Source organism: Hevea brasiliensis, chromosome 3, assembly GCF_030052815.1.
Source record: "Hevea brasiliensis isolate MT/VB/25A 57/8 chromosome 3, ASM3005281v1, whole genome shotgun sequence".
Taxonomy (NCBI): Eukaryota; Viridiplantae; Streptophyta; class Magnoliopsida; order Malpighiales; family Euphorbiaceae; genus Hevea; species Hevea brasiliensis.
Window position 1 is genome coordinate 110,886,997 of NC_079495.1, and position 13,616 is coordinate 110,900,612.

The window sequence follows — 13,616 nt, forward strand, 5'->3', positions numbered from 1 at the left end:
TAAGTCCTTTGGCAGTGTTCAAGAGAAGGACAAGCAGAAGAAAAGGTACATAGAATTCTGCTGGCAGTTAGTGAGAAGAGAAAGATCAAGGGAGTAGAAGATAAATCATAAATTAGGGAAGAACTCATTGAAAGCTTCATTGGATTTTTAAAGTAAGTCCCAGGCCGTGGGTGTTTATTATCTCCCAGTAGGCCAGTACATGTGGTTCTAATCCCATCTGATTATGCAACCCCTGGCATGTAAAATCCCAAGTATTTCCTCAGTTAACATGAACCTGAGAGAGGCATTTAACTTAACCTTTTTGATACGGACACAGCAAGCCCTAAGTGCAAGCTCAAACCCTGCCACAGTGACATTTTTAAGAAGCACCAGTTTTGCATCTTGCAATCGTGTCAGATTTCCCATCATCATGCATAATGCCATGTCCGATATATTGCAGTAGCTCAAGTTTATCTGCCACCATCAAAGAGTTTCAATGTTTCCGCATGGAGTTAATTTACCTAACCCAGAATCAAGCTAACCCTTAACAACACATAGCTATAGAAAATAAAAACAAGACAATACAAAAGCATAGAAAATGATACAGAGCTCCATTTTCTTACAGCATATTCACGTTCACCACTTCTCCTAACATGTTCAAAAGGAACTCTAATGGTCATTCAATTTGAATCAGAAATTACTAAATATTCCCTATTGAGGAACCATTAATGACATATAACCATCAAGTACTCAAAATATATATGACAAAGGTGTTGACAATAAATCCAGAAAAGAGTGGGTCCATCAGAAGTGAAAATAGATTTTCACATTTTCTATGTGAATTAGGATAGTACAAATACTCAATTTGATCAAAAATGGATAAGGGGACTCTTGGTGACTTCCTAACGTGTCATAAGGAATAGATAGAGGAATTTACAATTGAAATAGATAGAGAACTAGTGCTCAACTCTTTCGATGGCAAAGAATTAAAAGCAGGATCAGAAAACCCTAGCAGTGATGTCGCAAGGGTTTTGTGGTCGCCGGACGAATTCTCACTGAAATAGGAAAAGTGAGTAGTCGCCATTTTAATTTTAAAGGAAATTAAAGAAAACCATTTTTTTTTAAATTAAAATCCACTTTGAAAACAGAGATTCTAGGTTCGGGGTCCGTATACGGGTGGGGAAGGTGTTAGGCACCCCATCTCGTTCCTCGATGAGGGTAAGCAGATTTAATATTATGCTCTTTATAAATTATTAGTTTAGAGGGTAAAGTGATGATGTTAATCCTTTGTGCGGATAAAATGAATATTTGATATCTCACTATTTAGGGTTGCCAAAGAACACGAGTACATGAGATGATCCTTCAGTGAATAGGTGTTGTGTAATGGATTTTTGTTGGGAGTTAATTCGAATATTAAAGTTATGATATTTTAGCTTGAATTTAAGCTAAGAGAATTCGGGTAAAAACTCTCTCCCGAACTCTTAATGTGTTCTGTTAAAATTTAAGCAGAAGATTTTGGGTAAGAACTCTTCCCCGATCTCCACATATTTTATTAAAATTTTGACCGAGAATTCGGGTAAGGACTCTCCCCCGATCTCTTAATGTATTCGTTAAAGATTAGACTGAGTTCGGGTAAGAACTCTCCCCCGAACTCTTAGTTTTAAGAATTTAGTTGAGAACTCGGGTAAGAACTCGGGTAAGAACTCTCCTCTGATCTCTTAGTTTTAAGGACTTTAATTAAGGACTCGGGTAAGAACTCTCCTCCGATCTCTTAATGTTAAGAATTTAATTAAGAACTCGGGTAAGAATTCTCCCCCGATCTTTTAGTTTTAAGGATTTTAATTGAGGACTCGGATAAGAACTCTCCCCCGATCTCTTAGTGTTAAGAATTTAATTGAGAACTCGAGTAAAAACTCTCCTCGGATCTCTTAGTTTTAAGGATTTTAATTGAGGACTGGTGTAAGAACTCTCCCCTGATCTTTTAGTGTTAAGAATTTAATTGAGAACTCGGGTAAGAACTCTCCCTCGATCTCTTAATGTATTCGTTAAAGATTAGACTGAGTTCGGGTAAGAACTCTCCCCCGAACTCTTAATGTTAAGAATTTAGTTGAGAACTCGGATAAGAACTCTCCCCAGATCTCTTTTAGTCGCTCGCCCAGGACCCGAACTTATCTTAGTTCCCGATCTATTGTCTTATCGACTGGGTTCATTCCAAGGCCCGATCTTATAACTTATTTATTTGTCCTAATTTTGCTTCCAACCTATCTGACCTTTGATACACCTTTCTTCCTTTATCATTTTTCATTTATTCAAACCAAAACTCTCATGTTAAAGTATCCCTGCCTATACTCTTTTAGAGTATTTTCAAGTCACCTACGACTTGAATGTCTACTCTCGAAGAAAATAAAAACTATGTGACGATAAATGAAATTTGCGAATGAATAGAAAAAGAAGACACAGAAATAACTTCGAGCCTATTCTGAGACTTAATGTAACTGAATATAAAGGAAACTCTAAAAGACAACTGGAGAAAACAAACCAAGGGTATTTAACAAAACGACAGTGCAGACGCTTATCTGTGGAAAGTTGAGGAGACAGATGAGCTGACTCCGGTATCCACTAATCTTGCGGAGGTGAAAGCTGAAGGCTTAAGGACTTGAACTTACTCAGGGTAATGAGAACAGATCGGGACAAGGTTGAGCTCGAAAAGCAGTGCACAGATACTAAGGCGGGTAGGAATGAAGCGAAACGAAAATGGTTTCACAAAGTAATGCACAGACACTAAAAATGAAAATCTCAGGATTTAGAGCTCCTTTTAGTGAAATACTTCAGAAAACTGGTTCTAAAGTTTCTCAATACTTCGAAAGCTCAAAATGGCAAGACTGAATCAAAATCCAGAGTCTTTCTACGATAATCACCACCTTCCTCTTTTTTTCGTCCCTTCTACAATGTTGCATGCAGGTATTTATAGGGAACGGGTGCCCAAAATGAAGGGTCAAGATCTTACCAGGGGGAGACGGAGAGCTTAGATTCAAAAGGACATAATCCGATGTCTGAGAATTAAAGAGAATCAAAATGGAGGGTCGGGATTCCGTTCAGAATATCCGTCCTTTCTCTTCTTAATCCAACGGTCCAGGGTCTTGCCTAATGAAATGAATCCAAAGGCTGGGGATAAAAGGCACCAAATCTGTCATCTAATTTTAATCTAAGGGCTCCAGATCCATCCTTACAATTATAATCAACGGTGGAGATCGAGATGTACAGGGTTGCTTTAACTGCTTTGGCGTCTGGCGGCTAGGAAGGCGTCCTTGCAAATGAGATGCGTGGTGAGGATCTGATCATGCCTGCAAATGCTTTAACTAACTCGGATCTGACGATGAAGAGAGTTAATTGGAAGTTATTTAACCCCTCTACGTTCTCCGATCTCTATAGGTCATCTCCTGTTTCTTCCGATCTTCCCATTATGACCACCCCCTTTTGGGATCATTATTCCGACCTCTATCTCTTGCATCGAGTCCCCTCTTATTTTCCGATATCTCTCATTCCTGATCTTTCCTCTCTATCTAACTTGCATTGGTCAAAGCAATAAATTCTTCAGTTATCGATGCATCCGCTTCGGGTTCTGTATGCAATAAATGCCAAGGCCCTATATATATGCAGCAATAGGAAATCACCTTCACACTTCACTTTTCCTTTTTCAGTTTATTTTCAATACACCCCTTCCCCAATTCTAGCTTTTCCGGTGATAATTCTAATTATGATTGGCCATTTTGATCTTTTTCCGACTATCTCCTTCGCCCCTCACTTGAAAGTTTTTGACCCCGGCGATCGGAGACCTATGAGAACGTCATCTAATGACAGTGAGAGAACCGGACTAATTTACCGATCAAGATCGAAAGTGACGTCCGTGCCGATCTTGAATCGGTCTATCGGTACAATCGGTAGACCAATCTCGGATAAGAGGACTGCTAATTTCAATCTTGATGTCGATGACCGCCTCTTAAAGTTCATTTGGCTTCCAACTACATCGGGCGTTCCGACTGCAGCTCAGTTCTGGTCGATGACATCGGCAATGACTCCGCTCAGTATCATGAAAGTCATAGTCACCCTAACTGAGCTGCACATCTTTTGATTCAGCCACAAGACTAAGCTTTGACATAGGCCAGCATTCTGGGCCTCGGAGTAGTCTTAAGCTAGGTAGAATGTAATGCTGATTTTTAGAGATCGCCCAACTGATGTAATCAGATCTTTTGAGATCGCCCAAATGATGTAATCTGATCTTTTGAAAATGAAATGAAATTTTTATTTGAATGTTTTTGTTTTGTTATTGCATTAATTATTTTTCTGATCTCTGATAAGTGTACCCCGATCTGATCCCTAGAAGAATCGCCATTCGCCGATCCGTGGGTTTGGAAATTTGTTTAATCCAATGACCTTAGTTAACCGATCTCATTTATCCGATTTTTATTATATTTCTGGAACCTTCTTGCGACGTGTCAAAGAGGTGGCCCGGTCCCGCTAACCGATGCGTCACTTGAGACTTCGTGAGCATTTAATGCTCAGATGGATATAAATAGGGGAAAGGTGAGTCATTTATTTCCTTATGTCATTTTTAGACCTTCCCTTAGCGATTTCAACACTTCCTCTCGTTTACTTAAGTTTTCAGGCACCAATTTGTACTCTGGTAAGGGTTTCAATCTTTTCTCAGTTAATTTCTTTTTGTTTTTCTGAAAATGAGAGGTACCGACGGTCAGAAAGCTGCTAGTCCTCCCTCCGTTCACATCTCGTGGACGTCGGACAAAGTTGAGGTGGTCAAGCCGAGCGGGCGACCCGAACCTTCTACGACTTCTGTCTCAGCCCACGGTCGGGCGGCCCAATCAAAACAAGCATCTTCTTCAGGGAAAGAAAACTTACCCGTAGATGAGTGGCCGTCAGTCCTCCAGGAAATCGATCTGCGGTCCATTAATCAAGAATACAACCTTCAGACTGACTCCTTCAAGCTCATCAGATGTCATGGCGATCACCGAGTTGATCATTTCTTTGAAAAAAACGACATGATCATGGTATATGAAGAACAATTGAAGGCCGGGCTTTGGTCCCCCCTGAACGAATTCTTTAGAACCGTTCTGAAGTTTCATCAAGTGTCCGTAGCCCAAGTGCACCCAAACTCTTAGCGGATTCTGGTGGCTTTCAGAGGCTTATGCCGAACTAAAAAGCTCAAGCCTACAGCAAAGTTTTTGCTGAGTTGTATAGACTCACTCGGCAAAAGGACGACGAGTATTGATTTTTTCAAGTCAAACCGCACTGTAGGCTTTTTATCGATCTCCCTTCTTCATTGAAGAATTGAAAGAACCGGTTCTTTATATTAAGGAGTAAGATTCCGAACGGCTTCGAGGGTATCCCATGCAGTTGGCAGTACCTGACCCTTCAGTTCCAAAGAAGATCGCCCTAAATAGAGACGAGGACGTCATAATAAAGGAATTGAAGGATCAGGCGGCTAGTCACAAATATTCATGTCTAGATGCAGTTATGGCCGAACTGAAGTGGTGGCTAATGCAGATGATCGCCCATGAGGATTATGAGCTGCAGCTCTCTAACATCGGACCCGGGATCGGTATAACCTAAATTTTTAGCCTGTTGACTTAGGTGATCTCACTAACTTGTTTTCCATACAGGTATGGCTGGAGGCGAGGGCGCGAAAAAGAGCCGCAAGCGAAAAAGAGAGGTCGCCCGAAAAGTGCGAGAAATGAAGATTGCTGCGGTATGCCGGTATCCCAGACGCCAGGGCGAGACTCGGCAGAAGTGCAGGGCTCTTCGTCCCGACCTTCAAGACAGCCGATCCCAGAGGTAGAGATCGCTCCTTCCCCTCCTCGAAAGAATGAACCGCCACCTCCGCCGGTCTCTTCAAGTGCAGAGGGAGGGTCTTCCCAACCTGCTGTGAGGATCCTTTCTCGTGGTGCCCAGGTCTTCATTCACTCGCTAGAGAAGAATCGCTCGGTTCGGGGGAATCCTGGCCTGGCCAAAGTTTTGGGTGCCACCATCTACTTCCATGATGATCGGAATAGGCTAACTCCGAATAGCATTGATGATCTCCTAGCTCAGACGATGAGCTTGAGCGTAGAGAGCCTTGTGAATCAACATATAATCAGAGAAAATGTTCATCTCTTGAGACAGGAAATTCCGAAGGCGGTCCAGGACGCGACTTCCGCCAAATCCCAACTTTCGTCTGCTCAGGACTACATCGCTGAGATCGAGGGTCGGACGAAATCTTATAAGGATAGGATAGCCGAACTGGAGCGAGAAATCGAAGAAGTTCGGGTCTGCCGAACTGCCGATGTCACTCACCTTACTGAGGAGATCAGAGTGAAAGAAGAAGAAGCCGTGACGAAGGAAGCTGGTGCTTATGTGAATGCGCATGGCGATCTTCTGGCCGAGCTTGTAAGGCGCTATCCTGAGGAAGAGTTCTCCTGGATGGTGGATCTTGTCCCTAGGGGTGAGGAGGAGAGCAAGGAGGAGCCTGAGAGAGAGAGAGAGAGGATGAGAGAACTGATACTATACCCGGAGAGCAGGTTGGGTGAGACCCTCCTGCCGAATGACTTGTACATTTTTATTTTGAAATGAATCGAAGCTTTTTATGTTAAATTTCTTGATGAGATCGAAAAGCATCCAAACAAAATTGTCTGAATACTTAATTGATTGAATGTAGTTGAACATTAAACTTGAGAGCAATTATTAATCAAAAGATAAGAGATCGGAAAAACATTATACACGAATATAAGATCGGACGAAGCCATGACTAAATACCAGATGAAACTTTAAAATATTAGAATTGCAAAGATTTGACACTGACTTGAACTTTTAAGATCGGAACCATTATTAGACCGGATAGAAACCTTAACTTCATTTTAAGGAATATCTGCGGCATTCAAGCGAGAAGCCCGATCACAACATTAGCCAAATGAAGTTCTGCGATATTTGTATAGAGAGAACGGAAAATATCAGTAGGCAAGATTGGATTGTCCAGAGACCCAATGTTGACTCGAACTCATCTGATAAAGACCAAGAGATTGGAAAGCAGTCTAACTTGAGCGTGAGATCGATTTGTTCCAAGGACGAGCAATCGGTAAGTTCGGAAAAGCTACCTTGTGATCGGGACATCGGTCGAGAACGGATAATAAAGTTTCGATTTAAAAAAAAGGTCCAGGTCGGCCAAAATATGGTATTTACAAGTGATGGAAACAAATCCACCTTTTTTAGGTTTTGTAGGGTAACAGGTGGACAACGCTTGTTCTCATTGGTTTGCCATCCAAAAATAACAACTAAAATAATATTGCTATTGTCAGATGGTATTTGAACTTTCATTTAATTTTGATTTTAAATTAGGAAAGGTCACAAATATTTCTACTATAATATGTGCAACTGTGCATGTAATGTAGAAAATACAATTTTAAAATTTAAATTAATGAACCCCAATTCATTCTTTTAATTATAAATATCTCAAATACTTGATTATGAATTTAAATTGTTTGCTAATAGATTAGTAATATTTTAATTTGTTTTACAAGTTATTTATTAGCTAATCTAAGTTCTATTCTTTAGAAAATTTGCAAGTTCTTGATTATAGTAGAATTATATGTACAACAAAATTTAGATATTATTATACTCATATTTTATTATTTATTTGGCCCCTCCCAATATAAAATCCAAGCTCTGCTACTGGGTCACATCCAGTCTTTCTATCATAAACCGTGTCACATTCATCTTCATCCATTTAACATTTAATCCTTACGCCTTCATTCTTATTTAAGTGAGTCCAATGTAGAGAATTTGACACAGATGAAGGGTGATGAATTTGGTGATTGTAACAGGGATGAAGATCTAAATGATCTAAAAATGATTTGAACTTGAAGACTCTGTTAACTAAGTAAACCTAGCCCATTGAAGCTTCCCAGCAGCATCAAAAGCTTTGGTTGTGGGGATGGGAGTTAAGGTTTCTCCCAAGTATTATTCTCATTTTATGTTACCCCATAGATACAGAAACTAGATTTTTGTAGTTTTTTTCCTATTACTGAAGTTTAGCACATTAATGAAATTTCAGGAGAAACATAATTCAATTAACTGGATTCAATACCTGACGCAGGTTCTGTGAGTAATAGGCAAGTGCCCAGAATCCCTTATCATCAATATTCCAACAATGCTTCAAGTCCAAATCTGCTAGTGTCTTACACTTGGCTGCAAAGGCTGTCAAACCTACACTTGTGATTTTGCCAAGTCCTCTCAATTCCACATCAGATAGCTCCTCCAGATAGCCAAGTAATTTTATCCCTCTATCAGTAATATTATTGCAGTATGACAAGTTGAGCTTTTTCAACTTCTTGCAACCACTCGATAAAGCAGCTAAACCATCATCTCCAATACCAGTACTGCTGAATCCACAAAAGAAAGAATGAATTCATTTTTCTACCAGCTAAAAACATTTGAATACGATACGAACTTTATTACAGGGCTTTACATTACCGGTATAGATCCAGTTCATGAAGCTTTGAACAATCAGAAGCAATATAAAACAGTCCTTTGTCTGATATGTTTGCGCAAAGTCCTAATTTCAAGCATACAAGTCTTGAACATCTAGAGAGGCATTCAAGCCCTGCAAGAGAAAAGCATCTACATTCAAGTCTAATTGAACAAGAGAAGATGACAAAACTTTTGTTAGAGACAGATAAAAAACTCCATTTTGTGAATCTGAAACTATGAACAAAGAATAAAGTTATAACTCAAATAACAGAATAATAAGGCCACAAATGCTATTGAATATCTTGAAAGCTTACCTCTGTCATTTATGCCAGAACAATCAGTGACATCAAGCTCCTCAAGCAGCGAGCAATGTGATCCAAGCTGTTCAACACCCTTCTCAGTGATCATATTACAAGACTCTAACTTCAGGCACACAAGGTTCCTACAAGAGTCTGCTATAGCAGAAATTGCAGCATCAGTTATGGAATGACAACATATTAAACTGAGGATCTTCAAATTGATACAGCCAGAGACAAGCTGAATAATGCCCATGTTGGTCACCCCTATGCATTTGCTCAACCCAATTTCAGCCAAAGACCTGCAATATCTACTCATAGTCATGAAAACAGTGTCTGAAACACAAGCCCCATTAATTATAATCGTGCTCATATTCTTCAAATCCTTCAAGTAGTGGAGGACAGCAGGGGAAAGCTCCTAAAGGCAAGAAAAATAACCAAACTTGGTTCATCAAATAAAAAAAAAAATGTAGTTATACCCAAACAGCCACCAGATTCCATGATTTACTTACAGAAAAGCAGTAAGCAGCGCTTATCTGCCTAAGTCCGCTATGTCCTCTAATTACGGAAATTAAGCTGGACGAACTCAAACAATCACACCTTGACACATCAATTTCCTGCAGTGAAAAAGGTATGCAAATCACAAACAATTTAAGTTGATTACCTATATACACCAAGATGGTTCCAATTTCACCCCGCTGCATAAAAATATCATACCTGTAGCAAAGGACAAGCATTTTCCAGAAATTGCAATCCAAAATCATCCACCAAAGGGCATGCCACCATAGCCAAAACCTCCAGCTTTGGCAAAGAGGCAATAGAACGAAGGGATTCACTCGTCACCTGAAGTGATCCCACACACGTATCAAATTTCACTTCAAGAATCGACACATCACACACACAAGATCAATTAGATTGCCAAGAGAACCTTAGGGGAGACGAAACGTGTCCAAATCCAGCATTTTTTTGCTTCCCCAAAATGGATTAAAAAAAAAATAAAGTAGGCTACAAACCTTGAGATAAGACACATCAAGATGCTTTAATTCGGGGCACTTCTTACACAAAAGATCAATACCCAGATCAGATATCTCCATGCACCACTTCAAGCTTAGCCTCTCCAATCTTCCACACCGCACAGCTATCTTCGCCAACCCAACATCACTGACTCCCAAGCACTTATCCATCTTCAGCTCCCTCAAACCTCCAGCACACGATATTGCCGCCGCCTCCCTGTCTCCGAACCCGCAACAGTACGACACATCGAGCCGTTCCAGAAACGGGCAAGCCCGTATCAGCATCTCCATCGCTGAGAATTTCAAGCCGGTGGCCCTACCCAGGTTCAAAGATTTCAGCTTCCACAGCGCCCATCCCTCTGACTCACCACTCAGCAGCAGAGACACCATCCCGTCGTCAATACATGGACACACGGAGAGGTCCAGGGTATCAATGTTACTGTACTTACGAAGAAGAACTGATAAGTACTCGACGCGGAGCACTCGGAGAGTTTTACGAGCTAGTGATTCGACTCGAAGGAATTCTTTGCAAACGAGTCGCCACGTTTTGCGATCTAACTCGTCATTGAGTTTGTCATTGATTCGAACAAGTAAATCCTCCGTTAAGACCGAGAGTATGGATTCAGACGACATTGGATTTTCTTTTTCTTTATGTTTTTTCAAATGAATTTGCAAATAATAAGGTTGTTTTTTTTTCTGATTTGAAAAAATTAAGGTTTTTGGGATTTTTTTTTTTTTTTCAGGTAGGGACGAACAAGAAAAGGAGGCGGAGGTGGAGGAGAGGGTGGTGGATGCGCTTCAAGAGTGTCCGAAACTGGCCGAGACGGGTCTTATGGATCCAATTCATTGTGTCGGAAACCTGTTTACTAAATGAGGAAATCTGAACTTATTAGGTGATGCAGTTGCAGAAATAGTTATGTTTAAGGCGAGGCGGATGAGGAGAGACCAGAGATAGAGCAATTATATGGTGTATGCATGACCACAAGAGGATGGTTTTTCACTTGACTTTGGTTACGTGGCAAACTACTACTTTTGGAATTGCTGGCTCGGGGGTTAGGAAAAACACAAATATCACTTCAGCTGGTCACCGAAAAGACCAAAGTGACCTTGGATATTACAGTAATAAAAAAGAGAAGATTGGGTAAGTCAAGCTGATTTGAGGTAAGAAATTAATATTTGTTTCACAATATTAATTATTTTATTATTTATTATGACAAGGGTTGACTATAGATTAAATTTTACACTCTGTACCTCAATTTTAAAAATTATTTTAATAATATCTTTAAATTTTAATTTATATTTTAAAAATATTTAAATTTTAATTTAATACCATTTAAAATTTTTCATATCACTTTCTAATGGAGTTTCGATTAGATGTTAACATGGACACACCCATATAAAATAAAAAAATAATAAAAAAACTTTTCTATCAGTCACATGACATTTTAATAATAAAAAAAAAATTCTCTCTTACCCTTTCTCTTCTCTCCCTTTGCTGTAACTTTACTATTCCTTTATGAAACATCCAAAATCTATATTCATTCCATCAGATTAAATCAAAATCAATAACAAAACATAATCATATGTGTTTCAAACAAACCCAAATGCATGCAAAAATGAAAATCAAAACTCAAAAGAAAAAAAAAATTAAACCGATATGCAATATAAATAATCATTCATCACAATACACAGCCACATCAATCATAATCAAATTTAACAAAATTAATCAATCAACACCAACAAAATTAATCTATCTCACAGAACAAACCTAAATTAATAAAATTAATTCAATGCTATAAAAATCAGTTAACAAATTTCACCCCAAGTGAAAAATATGAGATAAAATTTTAACCACTGAAGAACCAAATTGCATGAGCTCTAAGTAAGATAAAGAGCCAGATAATGAGATGAGGAAGGTGGAGGGAGGCTGAATTTTAACTCAATTAACAAAATTGATTAGAATATAAACTAATTAACAAAATTCCTACTCAAATGAACACAAAATTTCAATTACTAAAGAACTAAAGGGAAGGCAGAGGCTAACGATCAATAAGAGGAAGAACAAGTTTAAGACTTTGAGAAACAGAGGTAAGAGAGGCTAATTCTATGAATGTGAGGATTTTGGAACCTTCCTGCATAACAAGCAAAGCACGGTTTGTGAGATTGCAAGGCTTCAACCTTCGAGAAATAGAGGTGCAATAATTTGAATCGCCTTAAGATATTAAGCAAAATGAAGACAATAAAAAAAGGGATGAAAGAATGCAAAGCATAGATGAAAAAATGACTGAGGATATGAGAAAATGAGTGAAAAGGCGAGTTATAGGCAGAGCGTAAATGACGTGAGAGAAGATAAAAAGGGAGAATTGAATTTGAGTAAAGAAGAGTGTGGCTAAAGGCAAATGAGTCATCACCTATCAAGCATAAGATTTTAGGGTTTGAAGCAGCATAGAATCATGGATGACATGAGATTGAGAAGAAAAAAAAAGGGAATCTGCTATTAGGAAAGAGAAAAATCAGATATTGAAGTGAGAAAGAGAAGAGAGAGGGTTAGAGAGAAAAATAATATTTTTTTTATTATTAAAATGCCGTATGATAGAAAGTGAAGCCTTTTTTATTTTTTGTATATCATATAAACATGTCCACATTAACATCTAATTAGAGTTCTCATCGAAAAGTGACATAAGGAACATTGGATAATATTAAATTGAAATTTAAGTAATTTTATAATTCAAATTGAAGTTCAAAAATATTTCTGAATTAATCCTTAAAATTGAGGGATGATGGATGAAATTTAACGATTGTCTATAATAATTAAGTGATTATATTTTTTATTAGATAACTTAAGTTTAATCATTAAAAAATATATGGTGGGATCCAATAAACAATTTTCGTTGTGGCTTTAGGAGAAAAAAATTAAACATCATTTCAATCAATAAAATTTTTTTTCGAATATTACAGTAAAAAAAGAGAAGCGATTAATTGTAGTAATTTGAATAATTTGTCCGGGTACGGTAATTTTTTTGTGAATATTCTACGCGTACACAATTACAGTGCAGGGAAAGAAGGGGAGGGGCATTTTGGGAACTCAGACAAGTAGATGCAATGATTATGCCGTGAAGAATTGAATAGAAATGATCAATTGCCGATAGATGGTCCCGTGATTAGGAGTGGGAACACGTGGTACCTGGAGGAGGTGGTGAGTATTTGATGTGAAAGTGGAAAGGAGGAGGGGATAAAAAAATGAAAAGCGAAAAAAAAGGTGGTGTACGCCCGACTGTACCGCACCTCCTACGTAAGCCGTATGATTTTTTTTTAATTCACTGTTGGTGTACGGTGCGTTTTGTGGGACCCAAAGGACGTGCAAAGACCGTACCTATCTCCGTTCAACGTTGACGTGGCAGTGGATGGGCTGATGGCTAATGGAGCCCACAACATGACCTTTTTGATTGATTATTTGGTCTCGGCCACTGTTTTGGCTCCGGTCCAACCGTTTAGATAAGGAATAGAACTTTAATGATAAATTAAATTCCATTCCATTTGGAAAAATTGGCTTACATAAAAAAGTTTTTTTTGAAAAAAGAAATTAATTACATTCACTCTTTAATTTTTTTTTCATTTAATTTTAATTAAGAATTTAAACTTATGTATTTAAATTTAATTAAGCTGAAAATCTTATAACAGTATCAGCTTTTGTTTCAATCTTTTTCCTATGAGGGGAAGATGCAAGAACCTAATATTTGTTTTGGGGAGGGATAAGGCAAACGCATTATAGGAAGTTGAAACCATATCTACTTGAAATAAAATTTGAAATCCA

General features: G+C 38.5%; 1 protein-coding gene across 2 annotated transcripts; it reads right to left on the reverse strand.

Annotated features, from left to right (window-relative positions):
- Positions 1–112: 112 nt before the first annotated feature.
- Positions 113–10,722, reverse strand: LOC110639337 (F-box/LRR-repeat protein 3). Of its 2 annotated transcripts, none has more exons than XM_021790236.2 (7): positions 9,803–10,722; positions 9,507–9,632; positions 9,302–9,406; positions 8,808–9,207; positions 8,497–8,626; positions 8,111–8,405; positions 113–453 (listed from the first exon to the last, which is right to left on the reverse strand). In XM_021790236.2, the coding sequence occupies exons 1-7, from the start codon at positions 10,433–10,435 to the stop codon at positions 208–210; spliced, it is 1,935 nt and encodes a 644-aa protein (XP_021645928.2). In that variant the 5' UTR covers positions 10,436–10,722; the 3' UTR covers positions 113–207. The 2 variants fall into 2 exon arrangements, with proteins under 2 accessions (XP_021645928.2, XP_021645929.2); XM_021790237.2 differs by having other exon boundaries at positions 8,111–8,402; positions 9,803–10,718.
- Positions 10,723–13,616: the final 2,894 nt, after the last annotated feature.

Excerpts from the sequence above, each read along its gene's own strand:
- LOC110639337 (XM_021790236.2), bottom strand. The coding sequence starts at position 10,435 with ATGTCGTCTGAATCCATACTCTCGGTCTTAACGGAGGATTTACTTGTT. Across the intron at positions 9,407-9,506 it reads ATGCTTGTCCTTTGCTACAG|GAAATTGATGTGTCAAGGTG; the intron begins GTATGATATTTT and ends TTTTCACTGCAG. Across the intron at positions 9,208-9,301 it reads GCGCTGCTTACTGCTTTTCT|GAGCTTTCCCCTGCTGTCCT; the intron begins GTAAGTAAATCA and ends TCTTGCCTTTAG.